This window comes from Manis pentadactyla, chromosome 9 (assembly GCF_030020395.1).
Source record: "Manis pentadactyla isolate mManPen7 chromosome 9, mManPen7.hap1, whole genome shotgun sequence".
NCBI lineage: Eukaryota > Metazoa > Chordata > Mammalia > Pholidota > Manidae > Manis > Manis pentadactyla.
This window is the reverse complement of record NC_080027.1, coordinates 123,402,304-123,419,420: the sequence shown is the minus strand read 5'-3', so window position 1 is coordinate 123,419,420 and position 17,117 is coordinate 123,402,304. Positions and strand designations below refer to the sequence as shown.

The following is a 17,117-nucleotide window of genomic DNA, read 5'->3' as shown; positions in this document are numbered from 1 at the left end:
TGAGTTGTTCCCAGAAGGCCTGGAAAAATCAGGGTTCTGCCATCCCTGCGGCGTGGAGGAAGGGAAAGTGCCTCTCCTGCTACAAAGCCGGTCTACCTGGTCCTCTAGTAGCCCTGCATCAGCACCACGGGACCATCACTGTCACCACCCCTCGTGAGCTCCCTGGCGCCCCCCAGGACACAGGCTGCTGTGTGTACTAAAAATACCTTCCTGGAGGCGGCTGAACCAAAGTGGCCAGAGCTTTGTCCTCTGCACCCCTTTATTTTGAGAGGGTAGGGAGTGAGTGTCAGGGCAGATGGAGGGTAGAAACTGGGGGATGTTCAGTTATTCGACACAGATTGAGAACCTGTTACGAGCCACACACTAGTTTTAGGTGCATAGGTCCAGCAGTGAACACAGCAGACCAGACCGCCGCCTTCTTCCCCGACTGGGTCAGGCTGTCCGGTGAGCCCAGAGGCAGCTCCACAGACCAGCTCCAACAAGCAGGTGGCCTGCTAGGGGGGACGAAGGACCTTCCTCTTCTCCCTCCTTTGGGCCCCCATTCCACCCCCTGCGAACTTCACCGTCATGAATGTCCCTTTCGCCCATGGAATCGCTAGTCAGGGCTCTGCACTCTGCCTGGAACCTGGCAAGGCCTTGGTAAATATTGCTGAATGCCATGTGAGTGTGGGGGTGAGCAAGAAGCTTTGTCTTTACCCCATGGTGGCACCGCCAGTACTGGAGGCTGCAGAGAGAGCTGCACCCCTCCACGCCACCCGTGTCCATCCAGAACACAGCCAGTGATCTGGCAGAATGAGAAAGAAAGGTGGGCCCCGGCTTCCGGCCACCCTGCCAGCCCCGGGCAAGCCCACCTTTGTAGTAGAAGAGGCAGCGATCCACCAGGACGAACCAGCGCTTGTTCCACTGCTTAACCCCGGAGCTGGCCTGCGGGCGGGAGGGACAGTGAGCTGGGCAGGGCAAGAGGGGATGCGGTCCGAAGAAGCCTGTGCCAACTACAGGGGCATCTTGCCTTGTTGCAGCTCAGCCTCTGAGAAATGGCAGCCACTCCCTTGAGGCCTCTGATGCAGGGAACTGACACTAAATGATTGCCTGTGACGTTCCAGTGCTGTCATTCTGGGCCTCAGCGCCTCCCCGGGGAAGAGAAAAGGGGCAGGATGAGCCCGAATGACTGAGGAGGAGGCAGGGACAGCGGCAAGGTCAACCTAGGCAGAACTGGTAGAGCTCTAGGCTAAGGGAGACACCCCCTCCCTTCACAGCAAGATGGACCTGCTGAGAACGGGGCGATGGGGTGCTCCGACTGGGCTGGTGACACAGCATATTTCCAAGTCACTGCTTCCACCCATCGGGAGACCTGGCTTGATGCCCAAACTGGACAATAATTTTCTGTGTGATCTTGGGAAGAAATCACACTTGTCTGAGCCATTGTAAAATTAGGAGGTTCACTCACAGAGACACACCAAATGGGACATGGGAGGACAAACCAAATACAGATGCCCTATTATATTATACACGGAGGAAAGGCGGTGCTGTGAGGGGAAAGTGGCGGTCAGTTACGGCGGGCAGAAGGGCAGGGGGCACCTCACCTGTTTGAAGAGCCAGCCCGCCTTGGTGACAGGTGTGCTGGGATTCCGCTTCATCGAGTGCGAGCGCTTACCAAAGGCAATGGCCTTGCGGGACGCTCGGGTGGCCTGGGGAGGCAGAGGGAGACACGGCCTGACTCCCCACCCCACCCAACTCCTTTCTGTATCTCCTGCTGCGAGAGGTGGAGCTGTGTCTCTCTAGGATTCCCTGGGGTGCCCTGAGGCTGAGAGGACCAGGTGTGCATATTGGATCTGCTTCTAACTTAATGGCATGACCTTCCAATTCTTTGGCTCTTTTCCTTGTCTCTAAAATGGGGTTCAAAATAATAGTCCTACTTTTCTCACAGTGCTGTGGGCTTGGGGACTTTTTGGAGGAGAAAAAGGACTTCGCTTTACTCCTGGCCTGCCCTTCCACTGTCCTGCCTCTCTGCCTCTCTCTGGAACCCGTTCAGCCCCATCGTCATTTCTCAGAGTTCTGTTCATTCTCAAATGTCCAACATGCCGCAGAGCAGGGGGGATATGCAGTGTTTTCCCAGCCCCTCACTGCCACATGGACACCGTCACTCTTCCACATTCTGGCAACATCTGCCCCTCGAAGCAACGCCGATCTCCTGATGAGACTTTCTGTCGCTATCGGCTTCTAGATCATTCGTTCAGAGCCTAAGGATTTTGACCATCCTCTTCATTCTAAGTCTTGCTCTCACTGTGGCATTGTTCTTGAGGGTGAGCCAGCCAGTGCCCTAACTTTATGCGACTCCGACGTCCTCAGTTCCAAAATTCTCTTCCTCCACCCCAGCCCCACCCGCTCACTCCCACGGCTACACCTGAGGCCTGGTCGACACCCAAGCCACTTCACCACTAACCTCTTCATTCTATGTTTCTATTTTCTGATCACAACCTTCCATCCTTTGGGCTCTTTCACTCCATTGCTCAGCCATACCAGGTTTTCTACTCCACTGGGGACCCCAGCTTCCAAATGCATCCCTTTTCCTCTGTATCCATCAGCCACCTTCTGGTTTTAGTCATTTCCCTACAAAGCTTGGGTGTCAATGGTAGAGAAGATCTGCTTGATATTCTCTAAAACCCCAAATCCCACATTAATCAAATGATCCACCCTCCCCGCTCTCACAACTAGTTTACGGAGCTGCTAGGGAAGACCACAGGGCGGTACAGATGAGGCCACGGCCGACCCACGGTGCCCAGCCCCAGCCGGGCTCAGCCCGGACGGCAGTTTGGCCCCACACCCTCGCCGCTCTCTCCAGCCCTGCGGCCTCACCGTCTGCCTCTCTACAGTGGACCCGGCTCCTCCTACACAGAGAAAACTGACGTGATCCCACACATACTTCCTCAATTTCACACCCTTTTACCTAGAAAATTATTGCCCTCACCACTACCTTTGCCTCCTTCCCTCCAATGTCGAAAGGAGGGGCATTTTCCTCCTTCCCAAGGCAGACCCATCATCCCACTCGCCGTCTGCTCTGAGACTTTGCTTCACCAATATCTCCTCTTAAATCTATCTTCAACTCTCCCTTCTTTTCTGGCTTCTTTTCCTGAGGACGGTGCTCAGTTCTCTCCACCTTCAAGCATCTGTCTGTCTCTGTCTCTCTTTCTCACGCACCCACACACACTGGAATTCCCCCGTAAGCCTCCAGCCACTGCCGGCTGTCAAGGTCACACCTTCCCTCCTTCTCGGCACTTCTCTTCAGGAACAGGCTACTTACTGGGAAGAGTCCTGGCCACCTCTTCCCCTTCATTCCTAAGCCCCCCCCACTTCTTCTCTGAAATGGCCATGGCACGTCACTGAATGGAGGTTGCTCCGTCTTTGACTAATCTAAGGCACTGGGCAATATTAACCTTTCCGTCCTGCTGGCCCCTTCCGGTTTCTGTGACACGATGCTTTCCTTTTCAATACCTCCGCCTGTGGTCTCTGCTTCTCAACCTCCACCTCTAGTCTAAGTGTCAGTGGGCCCCAACCAAACTTTTATTTACTCCGTTTTTCTCATTAAACATTGTGCCTATTAGATCCATATCATCTATTCCCACAGCCTCACCTACCCGCAAGATGCTGAGAATTCTCTAATTTACAGCTGAGACCTCTCTCCAAGCCCCAGTTCATTTTGTTACTGGTTGGCTAACCAGGATTAAATACGTGCAAAGCCAAACTCACCCTCTTTCTGGCCAAAGTGCTCTTGGGTATTTCTCATCTTGGTGACTGGTAGCACACTGCACCCAGGCACCCAAACCCAAACTCTGAACAGCCTTCCACTGCTCCCTCCTCCCTCCGTTCTCCTTAAACAACCACTTACGCAGGCCTGATGAGTCTATCTGCCTACTGTTTCTCAAATCTGATCTTTTCTTTCAAAACCCCACTGTTATGCTGGGTAGGTCATCATCTCTCCTTGCTGTCCGCCCTCTGCAATGAACTAAGGTTATCTTTCTAAATCACAACATAATCACATCACTCTGCTGCTTAAAATTTCTTACTACCTCTAATCACTTAGAAGGGAATTCAGATTCCTCAGCACAGCACACAAGGATAGGTCTGTAAGATCTGGCCAGGCTCACAGCCCACCTTCTGTCACTCTGCCAGGCAGGGCCCGCCGCTGACCATGCCAGGCTCAGTGGTCCTGTCCCACCCCCCTGGGCCTTTCTCACCTTGCTCTCCCCAGGGGGATGGGGGCAGCCCCACCTCCCTTGTCCACTGACAAATCCCGGCTCACCCTTCAAAGCCTAGAGCAGGACCCCTACTGCACGAAACCTCCCTGGTCCCTGGAGCCGTAAGCTGCTCCCCCTCTCTGTACGCCCTCATCGTCTCACTTGTCACCCCACAGTGGAATGGCTGGCTCCGCCCCCTTCGCTAGACTGTGAGCGCAACGCACGGAGGAAGCTGCTTTGTTCAGGCCCATCACCAGAGCCTAGCAAGGTGTCTGGCAATGGCAAGCATTCAGTAAATACTTGCAGAAGCAAATAAAGAAGAAAGTGGGCTTTATCATAATGTACCACCCAAAGGAGGAAATCAAATTATTTTCTGAACTTTACTAGTGAAAATCCACATAGAATGGCTGAGGCGAGCCATCTGGAGTCGCGTACCACCCCAAGAATGTGCAGACCCCCAAGTCCTTCCCTTCCCTCTGAGCTGTCATCCGTCACAGCTTCACCTCCGGCCACCTAGGAGCTGCTGCCTGTCCGTCACCACATCGGCCGTTCTCCTGCCAGCCCCTCGGCGCCCTGGCTTCCTTATCTTTCTGCCACAGCTTCCCAGGGACCCTCAGCCTTGGGTCAATCCAACCATCTGGCTCCCCTGCTGTCACAGTTACGCTGTGAGCACCGCCGGAGGACACCGCGCGCACCCATGGACCGGAGCCACCCAGGTGCAGTCTGTGGCCTTGCAGGACCTTTTCAGCATTATTGAGCAGGGTTTCCTAGGCCCCCTGTTAATGCTGTTCCTGTTCTCCAGAACCCTGGGCGTATTTTCAAGCCTCCAGTGCCTCTCCACCCAACCCAATCCTCTCAGCAGAAACCCCTACCTCCTATTCCCTGCCAAAGTTGAGGACATCAGGTAGGAATGTCTGTGACTTCCTAGACACCCCGCCTCACCCCACCCTGGCCTCCCACACCGGTTTTAAGCAGTGTCAGGAAGCGTGCCCTTTCCCCATCCAGGCGGACTCCACCTGTCCCCACAGAAAGGGGACCCACTGGCTATCCCCCTTCTCTTATCTACTGAGTCATTTCCCTTCTGCCTCTAACATTTTGAAATGAAACAGAATGAACAAAGAAAACCTTCCATCTTGCATAACTTCTGGCTTCCACCCCCCACCTCTCATTTCCCCCAACAGTCAAATTTCATTAAAAATACACTTTTTAAAAAATATTTCAAATGTTTCAGAAAAGTAGGGAATAAATCACCACTACATGTTGTCTTCTTCCCTAATAAAACATGACACACAGAACTGAAACTCCCCTTGGGACTGTCCCATCTCATTACCTTTCTCTTCCTCCCTAGAGGCAACTACTGACCCAAAATTAGTCTGCTTGCCCATAGTTAGTAAGCTTGTACTGCAAGTTTATCTGTAAATGGGTAGCCTCGTTTTTCATGTTTGTATATGTCACGTAAAATGATATCATATTTTTCATGTTCTGCAGCTTGCTTTTCACTCAACATGATGTTTTCAAGATTTATCCTCGTTAACTCATATAGCTCTAGTCCAATTCCACTTTTACGGAGTACTCCGTTACTGTCGAGTTTCTCAGGAGAGTAGTTTCTGCTCATCAGTGTTTCTACATCTCCCATCTCCTTGCCCTTGTCTGGCTTGCCTTCTGCCCTCAGCACAGCCTTGGAACTGTCCCCAGTCACCACAGGTTGGTGAAGCCCGTGGACACTTGAGCCCTTACCTTGCCGACCTCTCTGCAACATCCTTCTCCACCTCCCCTGAGCCTCTCTTCCTCCCCGCCCTCTGAGCTTCCAACTGCACGCCCTTCGTGAGTTATTCTTCTTTTGCTGTGCCTCTAAATCAGCAGCTCTCAATGATGCTGGGGCAACTCTGTCCCCCAGGGCCCATCTAACAATGTCTGGAGATATTCTGGGATGTCACAGGGCAGGTGCTACTGGCATCTAGTGGGTCGATGCCAAGGACGCGGCTCAATTTCCTACAGTGAGAGGAGAGTCCCGCACTACAGAGAATCATCCAGCCCCGAACGCCGATAATGCCAGGGTTGGGAAGCCCTGGGCTAGAGGCCAGCCTTTTACAAGGTTCTGGTCGGAGCCCTCCCCGCTTCCCGTTGTCCTCCTTGCATCGCCTCACCGGCTCCGTGGCACCTGCAGACCCAGCTGGACAGGCTACAACACTTCCTAGGATTTCCACCTGACAGCCTGCCTTGGGACTGGACTTACCCGGACGCTGGGCCGCTCTGGAGGGACCTCGGACACCATGTTGTGGTTGGGTAAGTCACAGTTGGTAGTGGCCGGGCGTTTGCCACCTGCCTTATTGGACATGTCCAAGGCCGATCTGATTTCAAGTAGACCAGAAGAGAAGACCAGTGAAAGCCAGGAAACGGCGGACAGCCCCTGCCCCTTTTCCCGCCCTGCCCCCTGTTCAGCGGCAGCACAGGCGTAGATCCCCTAAGTGCTGTCAAGAGGTCATCTCAGCGGCAGCCTCCTCTCTTCTTAAATTGTATCTATAACCCTGAACATTTTCCTCCTGTTTTTCTATAAACTTATTTTAAAAAACTAGACCCTAGGACTCCCCTTCCTTCTAATTTGAAAGACACAAAGGCCCGGGGGACTACAAGAGTCATTTAATTATATTTTCTTCTTTCATTCACTGAGCCAAGATCCACAGTCAGAGGAATTAGCATTTGGCCCTCATGGTTATATCGGATTCCCTCCCAGGCCTCTGGGTGACGTGCCAACCCCAGACTGTCTCACTCCTTGGCTCAACCTGCGGGTCGCACTAACCTGACATCTGCTAGATTCTGGGAAAAGAGGATGAGGGTGTCAAGCCACATGGGTCTCAGGAGCTTCGGGTCCTCAGAACTGAGGTGAGCGGCCCTGAACCCCTTCTGCTTGGCTCATCCCCTTCTTCCCTTCCCCTTCCCACCTGCAAAGTGGCAGCAGACGGTGGCAGTCAAGGATGGAAAGGTTAGGCAGCAAGCTGGGGCAAACGTACGTTTTCAAGTCGAATTTTTTGTTTTCCCCTGGGACCTGGCCAGTCACTGGGTGTAGAAATGTGTTCCGTCTTTCATTGTGGCTGTAGAGGCAATAAAGAGAAAGAAGTGGTAAAAATGCAGAAAGCAGAGATGCAAGCCAAAGGGAGGACAGGCTCTGGGCGGCGACAGGGCTGGGTGACCACATAGGCACTTGTCCCTCCCGCTGCCTTCCAGTGGTGGGATCCGGGGGGGCCGGTGGTGCGCTGGGCTGGAGAAAAAAGCAGCTGCCGTCAGTGGGGGCGGTGTGCGGAGGACACCCGTCACCACTCAGGGTTAACTACTTACTAGAGGCCCCTGCGGCTGGAAGTGAGCCCCACTCGGCCCTTCCAGCGGTCACCCTGGTTGCATATGTGGGTGGTGGGGAGGGGGTGCCAACAGGTTCCTGTGCGGCGGGTTCTCTCCTGGAACACCTCCCACCAGTGCGCCACATGAAAACTGCTCACTCATTATTTGCTGAAAGAATTCTCTTGTGACCTTGGACTGCTCCCTCCACTGCTTTATATTCCATCTCTTTCTTTAACTGAAATGAGAAATCCATGAATTCTATTCCTGAGCCTGGGCTGGGACCCACCCACATTCTAAGTCCAGGGTCTCCCCATTTAAGGGGTTACCTGGTATAGCTGAGACCACAGGAGCTGTCAGGCACTGAGGTCAGTGCTGGCTCAACAGTCAGGTCTAATTAAGGGAGGCCCTGGCCCGGGAGAGGGGTGGGGCATTGTGGGGTCAGGCTGCCAGGAAGCAGGGGGGAGCAGGGACCGGGGACATATGGGGGGCAGAACGGTGGGGGCTCCTTTGGGAGGCCCTGCTGTGGCGCTTCTGGCCGAGTGACTGTCAGGCTGGCTCCCTAGTGGCTGTCATGGGAGGTAGGGGAGCAGGGCTGGTGCAGCGGGTCTAAGCCACAAATCGCAGCCATCTGACGTAGATTCTGCAAGCTGGGGACCCACTTGGCAAGGACGTTGTATGAGATTCAAACATCCAGTCAGAAGGGGGCTGGACGAGTTTTAAGGTCCTCTTCACCCAGCCATCTTGAGAAATGCTATGAGAGCCCAGAGCAGGTTCAGGTCACCCCAAGCAGCAGGTGCCCAGACAGAGCCTCCTCGGGCTGCATGCAGCTTGTGGGTCCCAACACCAGGCCCCATGAACACTCCATCAGCAAAGGGCCAGCACTCTGCCTGGCAAGCAGCGGGTCAGCTGGCACCAGGGCAAAGAGATCTATACTCAGTTCCTTCAGCACAAGAGAAAGGTCAACTAACCATTTGGAGACACCCTCTTCAATAGCCCAGGACACATCCCAGCCCTTGAGCTGTCTGCTGAAGGTAAAGATAAATCAAAGGGTGATTTTTCTGCTTCCAGACCAGTCATGTTCAGATGGAATCCCCAGGCGCGGAGTAGGTAGGAGCACAGTGGGCAGGGGTGATGGCCATGTGGAAATCCTGGTTTTGCTGCCCAGGCTTGCCAGCTGAGACCCTGCTTTGGCCAGCGTCCACCAGGCCTGGGTTCTCACTCTAGCGTGTGGACAACCTGCTCCAGCTGCTTAAACTTTATTTCCTCTTCCCTCCCAGACCCAACAAGGATGCTCCCTGTAACTGCAGGGGATCGTTGCAAGGAAGAGCAGCTGTTTCCTTGCATCCCTGGCTCTGCCCTTCTCGGGCTCAGGGGGCAGGCAGTCCATGACAACAAAGGTCCTTAGAGTGTCAAGGTCTTTGCCTTCCCAGTGGCACAGGACACCTGCCTCCCACACCCGCATCCCAGTCCCCGTCTGCTCTCCATGTTCCCTGTGCTCACTGCTGGAACCTTCCCTGCAGGCACTGGTGCAGACAGACACACACAGAGTAGCACACTCAGTCTGCTGTCAGCCGGCACAAGTCTTTCAAGGCACGGCGGATTTCTCCCTGCCCTAGACTGTCCTACCCAGCAACCTCTACAAATGACGTCCTCTCTCCATCCCAGCGCCACCAACTTCAAAATAGCTTCCCCTTCACAGGCACTGCAATGCAGCAGTCATTGACCTAACTGCTCTTCCTTCTGCAGGTCGTGACAGGCAGGCCCCTTGCTCTGGAGCCCCCCGATCCAACGAGCTGCCAGCTCGGTCTGCTCTCACTCAACTTGGCCCCACGGTCCACCGAAGAAATCCCTACCTGATCCGTCGATCGGCCCGAAACTTCAACATTTTTTTGGCAGCTCTGGCTCCCGTTTGGCAGCCTCAGCAGACCCACTGGCCACCCTGCTCCTACCATCCCTCTGAGAGGTAAGTCCTCCGGTCCCGGGGCTCGGGGCGCCGTGGCCAAGCTCCAGGGCCAGCCGAGGCGGGCTTTGCCGGCCCCCCTCCTTCAGGCTCCAGCCCTGGGGAAGGGGAGGGGCTCCCCCTGGCTGGTGGCAAGGGGTCCCAGTTGCCCAAGGGAGCTTGTGTCTTCTTAGCATTCAGCCAGAATGCTGCTCGTCAGAGAGCTGGAGGCAGAAAAAGTGAGCAGGGGCTGATATCCTCCCCATTCAGGTCCCCAAGGAGGAAAGGCTGAAACAGAGAGGCCAGCGCACACAGAGCAGGTGTACAACTTCCAGGTGCTCCGACCTCGCTGAGCCAAGGACACGAAGCGGCCGGGCAGGCGGGGGAGCCTGGGGCTGCGTTCCCATGTGCACAGCAGCAGCTCACGCCAGCCTGCCCTGCAGGAAGACAGGGCTCCCTGCCTCCTGACTCCCGGCCCAGAGCCCAGGCCCTTGGGCTGGAACCGGCTTGCTTCTTAGAGACCCTTGCGATGCTGTGGCACAAGGGTTCGGCGACGCTCCAGACTCGTGCGCTGTGGCTGCCGTCGTCAGGACGCCGAGCTTGATTAGCCTCCTGTCTCCTCGCAGCCTCCCAGCCTTCTTCGTGTACTGGCAGGAGCAGAGGGAACGAGGCTTCGCCCTGGCGTCCCCCTGCTGTCCCCTTAGACACAGCCCCAGCCTGTGGGCCCTCCGCTTGGGGTGGTCCAGCGGATGAGGAGCGATGGAGCACGTGGGCGTGGGCGTCGTGGAGCTGAGCTGGTAGCAAGGAGCCGGCTTCTTTGCTCGGGTGAGATGAAAGGAAAGCTTCCTTCCAAAGCTTCTGAGGAAGAGGGCAGCAAGTGGGGCTCAGAGGGGAGTCATGGTATGCTTATTTCTGAAAATCTTCCCAGATGCCATGGGATAAATTCCAGCTGGTGACTGCCAGATCTGCTCCAGGGCAAGGGAGCTTTCTCCAGAGGCTGAAGATGGTCAAGTCTCCCCTCTTCCCAACGTCCTTGGACTGCAGGGGCCTTCTGAAGGTCACCTCTTCCATCCCCCTGCCTCTAAGGTACACCCACTTGCCAATCAAGCTCATTAAGAGCCATGGTTGTTTGTAAAGGGTTCTAGCAAAGGGGGTTGCAGACTGCCTGCTATCTTACACTGCCGCGATGTTCTTTTTTTGATATCAAATTTCAGCTCCTCTGGCTTTCAGTATTATTCCATTTTTGTCTTCGGATGACAGAATCCCTCAGACCAAGGTGGTTCTTTCTGGCAGCACCAGGCATTCTGGTGAATCACGGTCTATTGTTATGGCAATTCTGTGCTATCACAACAGACACTGAGAGGGAGGGGCTCATTTAATTTTTTGGACTGCCGACAGAACTCAGAGAACAGTGCAATCAGTGGAGGAAAAGCAAATGGACAACATTATCATTTAGCCTGAGATCAGACGAGCCGTTTGGATATGGCTGGGTTCAACAGCTGCTGATACTTAGGCAACAAATCCTAAATCCAAAAGGTCAATGTATTCAGCCATTTAGTGGTACTTGGGCAAATGTTTTATCCTGATGACAGGCTTCAGCTTCTGGACCCCACCTCTCCCTGTCCGGGCCCAGTTACGTGAGCCCTGCTGTGGTCGTGGAGATCTGGGCCCTCCCCTGCTGGCTGCGGGCTGGAGGTCTCTACCTACACACAGTAGGTGCCCAATAAATATTTGCTGAATGAATGACCAAATTCCCCATGCTCTGGTTTAATTTTTAACCACCTGCATTTGGAGTATATGACATTCTATTACCAAGGGCTTCCCTGTCTGCGTGCTCTTAAAATTAATTACTTCCTCTTCATGAGAGATGCTCTGTTTCTGCTCCCTCACCCCCTCAACTCAGTTCCCCTGCCTGGCTCCCCCTTGAATATATAGGTTGGCTTTGATCCATCTTCATTAGGAGGGGAAGAAAATTAAGCTCATCTGCACAGGAGGAGGGGGTGGAAGTGCATTGGGAAAATGAGTTTTCTTCCTCTGGAAGGCAAAAATATCCCCTTTCTCTTCAAGCTGAGCTCAGGGGCCTCCCACAGCCTTTGCTTAAGTTGCAAGTTAAATTACTTCTCCCGTGCCCGGTGGAGATAAGGGAATAGCAATGAAGGGCTCAGGGGTTTCCTCTGCTTGTTGAGAGCTCTGAAATCCTCAGGTTTAAGCTAGTCCACAGAAGGCCTAGCCTTTTCCTTTGCCGCTAAACTGCACCAAATGACAGGTTATTTTAGGTTGGACAGCAGGAAGAACTTACAGGGTGCAGAATATTACAGAAGGGAAACAAAGACAGGTAATCAGCTTTCTCTCGTCTTTCCTTTCCTTTCCTTTTGGGATGTCAAAGGCCTTCACTGCTCAAGGACAAACGGTTATGAATACATCTCCAAATGAACCTCCCAACCTCCACCCAAGGAAAGGGAGAATCTCAAGGAGGAAAGGAGATTTTGTGATGGAGGCAGGAGCATCCCTAAATTCCTGGGTTGTCCACTAGGTGGTCACCTTATCCACTGTACCTGCGCGGGTGGCCCCAGTGACTGCTCTCAGTGGAAAGAGAATTTAGTAGGACTAAGTTTTCAGTCCAAGACCCAACATGAATTAGCAGTAGGACCTGACTTCTACGGCTCTCAGCCTTCTCATGTGCTAATGAGGTACCTTCTAATTCTATGAAATTATAGCTATGGACTTTCAAAATATGAAATGTTTTATGCATAAGAGATAATGGCTATAATCAGTCTGCTTAAAAACAAATCAAGAAAAAAGCCAGGTGCCAGAGGTAGAAAATGAAAACGCCCAGTCTCAGGCTTAAAAAGACTGTATGGGGCAGGACCTCTGGGCGTCTGGGCGTCTAGGCGCTGGCGTTCCAGAAGTGCCCAAACCAATAAACTGCAGCGAAAAGATGCAGATCCTCTCCACCTTCCAAGCATTTGTCTCTCCCTCGAGTTAGGGCTTTTCTACAGTGCAAGACACACCCAGGCCCTACGTCCCTGTGACAGCCTCGTTATGGAAGTACGTGTACCGATTCGTCTCCAAACATCCTCCCCAAGAACCAGCATCTATCTGGAGTCATACCTGGCACTATGCAGCCAAAAGAGCAAAATCAACCCGGGTCTTCATGACCTTTTGCAGGCACACACACACCCAGGCTCCTACCGGGATAAATACTGAACTAGAGAAATACGCTCAACTCCTTCCACCTTCTGAGCGCCTCTCGCTTACCTGCCGTCCACAAAGCTGCTTCATTCCCACAGCTCCTGACAATCTGCTGACAGAGAATTAGCCCTGGCCAGGCCTCCCCATCCTGAGGATGCCTTGGGCTTCTGGCACTACAGCTCATTAGACGGAGGGGCCTGTGAGGTGTGGGAAGGAGGGCTGCCTGTGGCCCAACCCTCCCACGTCCTTCCTCCCCCAGCACTCAGATTCCAAGCGGGGCCTGTCTGCACTCCAGGGAGGATCTCTGCAGCCCACAGTGGAGGCGGTGGAGGGAGGTCGGCTCCTGCTCTCCGCCGCCCCCTCTGGACCTCATCACAATCTCCAAGGAGCTTCATCTGCTCCAGCATTCTGTCCCAATTAAAAACCAACTTGCTTTACATGCCCAACAGTCCTGATAGGCCTGATTCCTGAAGCTCCCCCAGTCATTCCTAGGGAAAAACACTTCCCCAGCCCACTTTTCCGCACACAGTCCCCGGGTTCTCCTTACTGCCGCCACACAAACGGGAGGCCAGAGGGGGTTATACCCTGGGACGGGCTCTGCAGGGCATCATCTTTTCCATGTGCTGCCCACAGGGCAAAAGGCTAACTCTGCAGGCTCTAAGCGCCTGGCTGCCAGCCTTGCACTTGAACTTGCTCCCTGCCCTCTCCCCGGCCTGGCACCAGCCCTCCTCCTGAGCCGCAGTGATTTCCCAAATGGCAAATATAGGATGTCGCCCCCCCAAGCAAGCTTGGGACACCCTAAAATGCCATGTGACTGACCTGAGTGTCTAAGAGATAAGACCCTCTTCCTACTTAACTCTGCCTGACCTCACAGCCCCCATCCCCACCCCAAAGGGCCCAAGCACCTTGTCCTCGCCTACTGCTTACATACAGCCAGGGATGGAATGCAGGGGGAGGGCCTCCTAAGCTCAGCCCCTACCTCAGACACAAAGCAGAAGAGCTGATCGGGGGCCAAGGCATGGAAATCACAGGTCTGGGGCCCACAGGGCGTCCTCGCCTCCATCCTGTGCAGATGCCCATCCCTGCCTCTCACGGCACCATCTCCTAGCCACAGCCCTGCGCCTTCTTTTGATTCCTATAATAGGAAACAGGAAAGCCTATGATGGCAGAGTAAGGGGGGGTACTCTTGTGCAGTCTCCAGTCTGGGTAATGATTCCGTGTGTGTGTGCATGTGTCTGCATGTGCGCACGTGTATGTCTGTGTGGTGTGTGTGCATGTGTGTGTCTGTGTGTGTGCGAGTGCACACGTGCCACGTGGTAGAGAGAATGTGAACCTCACTCAAGGGACCTTGACGGAATCTTCATGCTGATCTTTACCCTAGCTTGGATCACCTTATCTTCAAACTGACTATCTTCCTTTACGGAATTTCATCTGTCTTCTGAAAAATGAAGATAACCTGGGTGGATATTCGGCATAACCGTGCCGGTTACTGTAATGTCGGGATTCTTCCTTGCGGGTCGGTGAAGAACTGCCCCAGGGAGCCCCTGGAGTGGCCCTCCCTACCCCCCGCCCCAGGGCCCCACAGGCACTCCAGGACTCCAGACCAGGGTCCTTTCTGGTTATAAATTATTAAATGTCGCTCCTGGGGTAGCTGTTCCTTAATGTCGGGACACGGGCGGCCCTTCCAAGTGTTAAGAACTGTGATTCTGGGACCTGGCAGTCATCACGGGCAGGAGGGGAGGCAGGCCACCCTAACCCAGCTTGGAGAACTGGGGCAAGCCGGCAACCTGGGCCCTGCCCACGCCTCGGCCTCGTGCTTCTGTTCGGTTCCCTGCTCAGGGAAGAGGACGTGAACGGAGGAGGAAAAGGAGCTGCCTGCACCTCCAGCCCTAGTTTCCTTCTCTCAGCCACCCGAGTGACCCCCCAGCTAGGCCAGCTAGAGGCAGACGGAAAAAGGCCCCAGGCCCTTCCCCTCAGCCTCCAAGTTGCCTTCTCCTGACAGTCAGCCATGGGAGAGAGTCCCACAGGGCAACGGAGCAGGGTAATCATTAATTACCCCTTCTCCCCCTAGCTCGGAGCTGCATCCCAAACCCTTGCCCTGCAGAGGCTGAGGCGGCCCAGCTGTCCAGTTCCAGACTTGGGGAGGCCTTTGGAAGCGGCTCTCTTCATTCCTAGCTCAGCATATTCAGTTCTGGTTCCCCCCCCCGAGAGCAGTCACCCCACCCCACCCCGGGAGAAGGAATTTTACAAAGTGTTTGGAGAGTAATGCATCTGGGCTGATGTCCCTATTTCCACACCCTCAAATGCTACAAAGGCCTTCTTGGTTCCCAAATAAGCAATCTGGGAGGGTCAGGCTTTTCCATGCCTTTGATTCCTTGTCTTAACACTAAAACAATGGCAGTAAGTGATGCCATGTCTAACCAGACTAGACAGCAGAGGCACAAGGCGACGGTGCTCTGAGGGTACAGAACAAAGGGAGTGATCACACTCACATGGTCTCTGGTCCTTGCACTGGGAGGGAAGCAAAGCCCATTCAGAGTCAGGGAGGCTGGGAGCCAGGGCTCCAGCTAGAGCGACGGGAGAGGTACGACGAATCCCTCTCCATGGCTGCCCCCAGTCCCTGCTACTTGTCCAACCTGAGTCCTTGTCTCCAGGGAAGGAAAGGGAGAGTTTTGTGGTTTGGGGGGACTCGGGCTCTGCAAGGCCTGCAGCAAGAACCCAGGGATGACAGCACCAGCTCTCGCTGGAAGCCCCGGGGGCGTCTGGGGACTGTGATGTGGGGTGGGCGGTCCTCGTAAGTGTTCCGTTGGCAACGCCTGCCTAGGCACAGAGATGTGCGAGGGCAGCCACATACAGACAGCCTGTAGCCGGGCCTTCTTTGTTGCCCTGCCCTGGCCAGCACCCCACGCACAGTAGGAACCGAGTGGCTGTTGGACAGAGTATCTAGAGGCAGCTCAGTGGCCTGCCTGCCCCAGGAGGAGGGGACATGTGCCATTCTGCTTTGGGGTGCTGAGCTGTGAGGGAGAGAGGCGGGAGAGCTCAGCCTGCAATCCCTCTCACTCGGGGACACAAGGCAGCTTCCATCTGCTCCGAGGCCCCTCTGCTCCCTCGCCCCTCCCTACTGGCCAGGCCACTCTGATAAGAGCCTACAAAGCAGGGGCTTTGTCTGGGGAAGAGGAGGGCAATAAATCAATGAGAGCTGCAGAGGAGGAGACTAGGCAGTCGCTGTTAGAAGGAGCCCCACCTTGGGGGCAGTATGGGGGGAGGGTGGCAAGGGCAGGAGGCGTGGCAGTGGAGCTCAAGCATTAGGTGCTCCCTACCTGCCCAGGGGGACGTGTCTGCCTGGCTTCCCCAGGGAGGGCTCAGCTGCTGTCTCTCCTGGACAGGGAGTAACGGGCAAGCCAGGACACAGATGGATTGTGGGAAAGTTTGAACACCTCCTTTTGCCAGGAGTGAGGAGTCTGGAAATTCCCATGTACTTGGGGAGCTTGCCAAGGGCTCTGAGGGCAGAGGACTCTCCCCAGATTGCTGTCTGCTGCAGGGAGAAGCCACAGGAGCCTGGGGACATGGGTGGCCGGTGGAACCTGCCAGAAAAGGGCTGTGTCTGGGGAAAGCCGTAGCCATCCTTGCCCTCTGTGGACTGAGGATGGTCATCATTAGCTCCCCTGACATCCCAGAGAGGAAGAGTGAGATCTGGAAGGGGAAGAGTTGGAGAACTTGTGAAGAAAGCTGTCCACAGAGACACAGAAGGGACAGTGTGTGGAATACCCTTAAGGAAGAGGGCTTGAGCAGAGGCCCAGCGTCAGCAGTCTCTGTGGCTGACCAGTACACACCATTTTTCCCTTCTGGGTCTCAGTCTGCCCATCTGTAAGATGGTGGTGATACCGGAGTTGCTGTGAGGACTGAACAAGATCACATATTTAAAGCATACAGGAGAATGCTTGGCACGTAACAGTTGCTTAGTAAGTGGCTGATGTTATACTCATTAATTAAATACAGAAGTAAAAAGAAGTAGCACTATCCCAAATCAGTGCCATCCAATTGAACAGCCACTAGCCTTTCAAATAATTAAAATTAAACAAAATCATAAGTTCAGGTCCTCGGTCCTGCCAGCCACATTTCACTGTGGCTCAACAGTCAGAGTGACAGGGCTGCCCTACTGGACGGATGCCCCACCGCAATAGAACAGCGCTGGGCCACACGCTCTCTAAGCCACCTTCCACTTCTCGTATTTTTGGATTCCATTCATTTAATTCCAAAGCGGTTTGTCCTTCCGTCGCTGATAGGCTGTCCTCAGGGAACGCAAGAGCCCTTACAGTCCTCAGCTAAACCAAAAAGACTTCCCTTTGTCTGCTGCCACCCACAAGTTAAAATTTAAATGAAACGATACATTCTAAAGTCCAACCAACATTAAT

General features: G+C 54.3%; 1 protein-coding gene across 16 annotated transcripts in view; it reads right to left on the bottom strand.

Moving 5' to 3' along the window:
• Nucleotides 1-17,117, bottom strand: part of PLEKHA6 (pleckstrin homology domain containing A6) — a 130,804-nt gene that overhangs the window by 31,953 nt on the left and 81,734 nt on the right. For all 16 annotated transcript variants that reach the window (XM_036909653.2, XM_036909656.2, XM_036909661.2 and 13 more), the window contains 4 exons: nucleotides 7,247-7,327; nucleotides 6,472-6,586; nucleotides 1,584-1,688; nucleotides 852-924 (listed from right to left, as the gene is read on the bottom strand). In XM_036909653.2, the coding sequence (XP_036765548.2) occupies nucleotides 852-924; nucleotides 1,584-1,688; nucleotides 6,472-6,586; nucleotides 7,247-7,327 (374 nt within the window). The remainder of the gene's footprint in view (nucleotides 1-851; nucleotides 925-1,583; nucleotides 1,689-6,471; nucleotides 6,587-7,246; nucleotides 7,328-17,117) is intronic.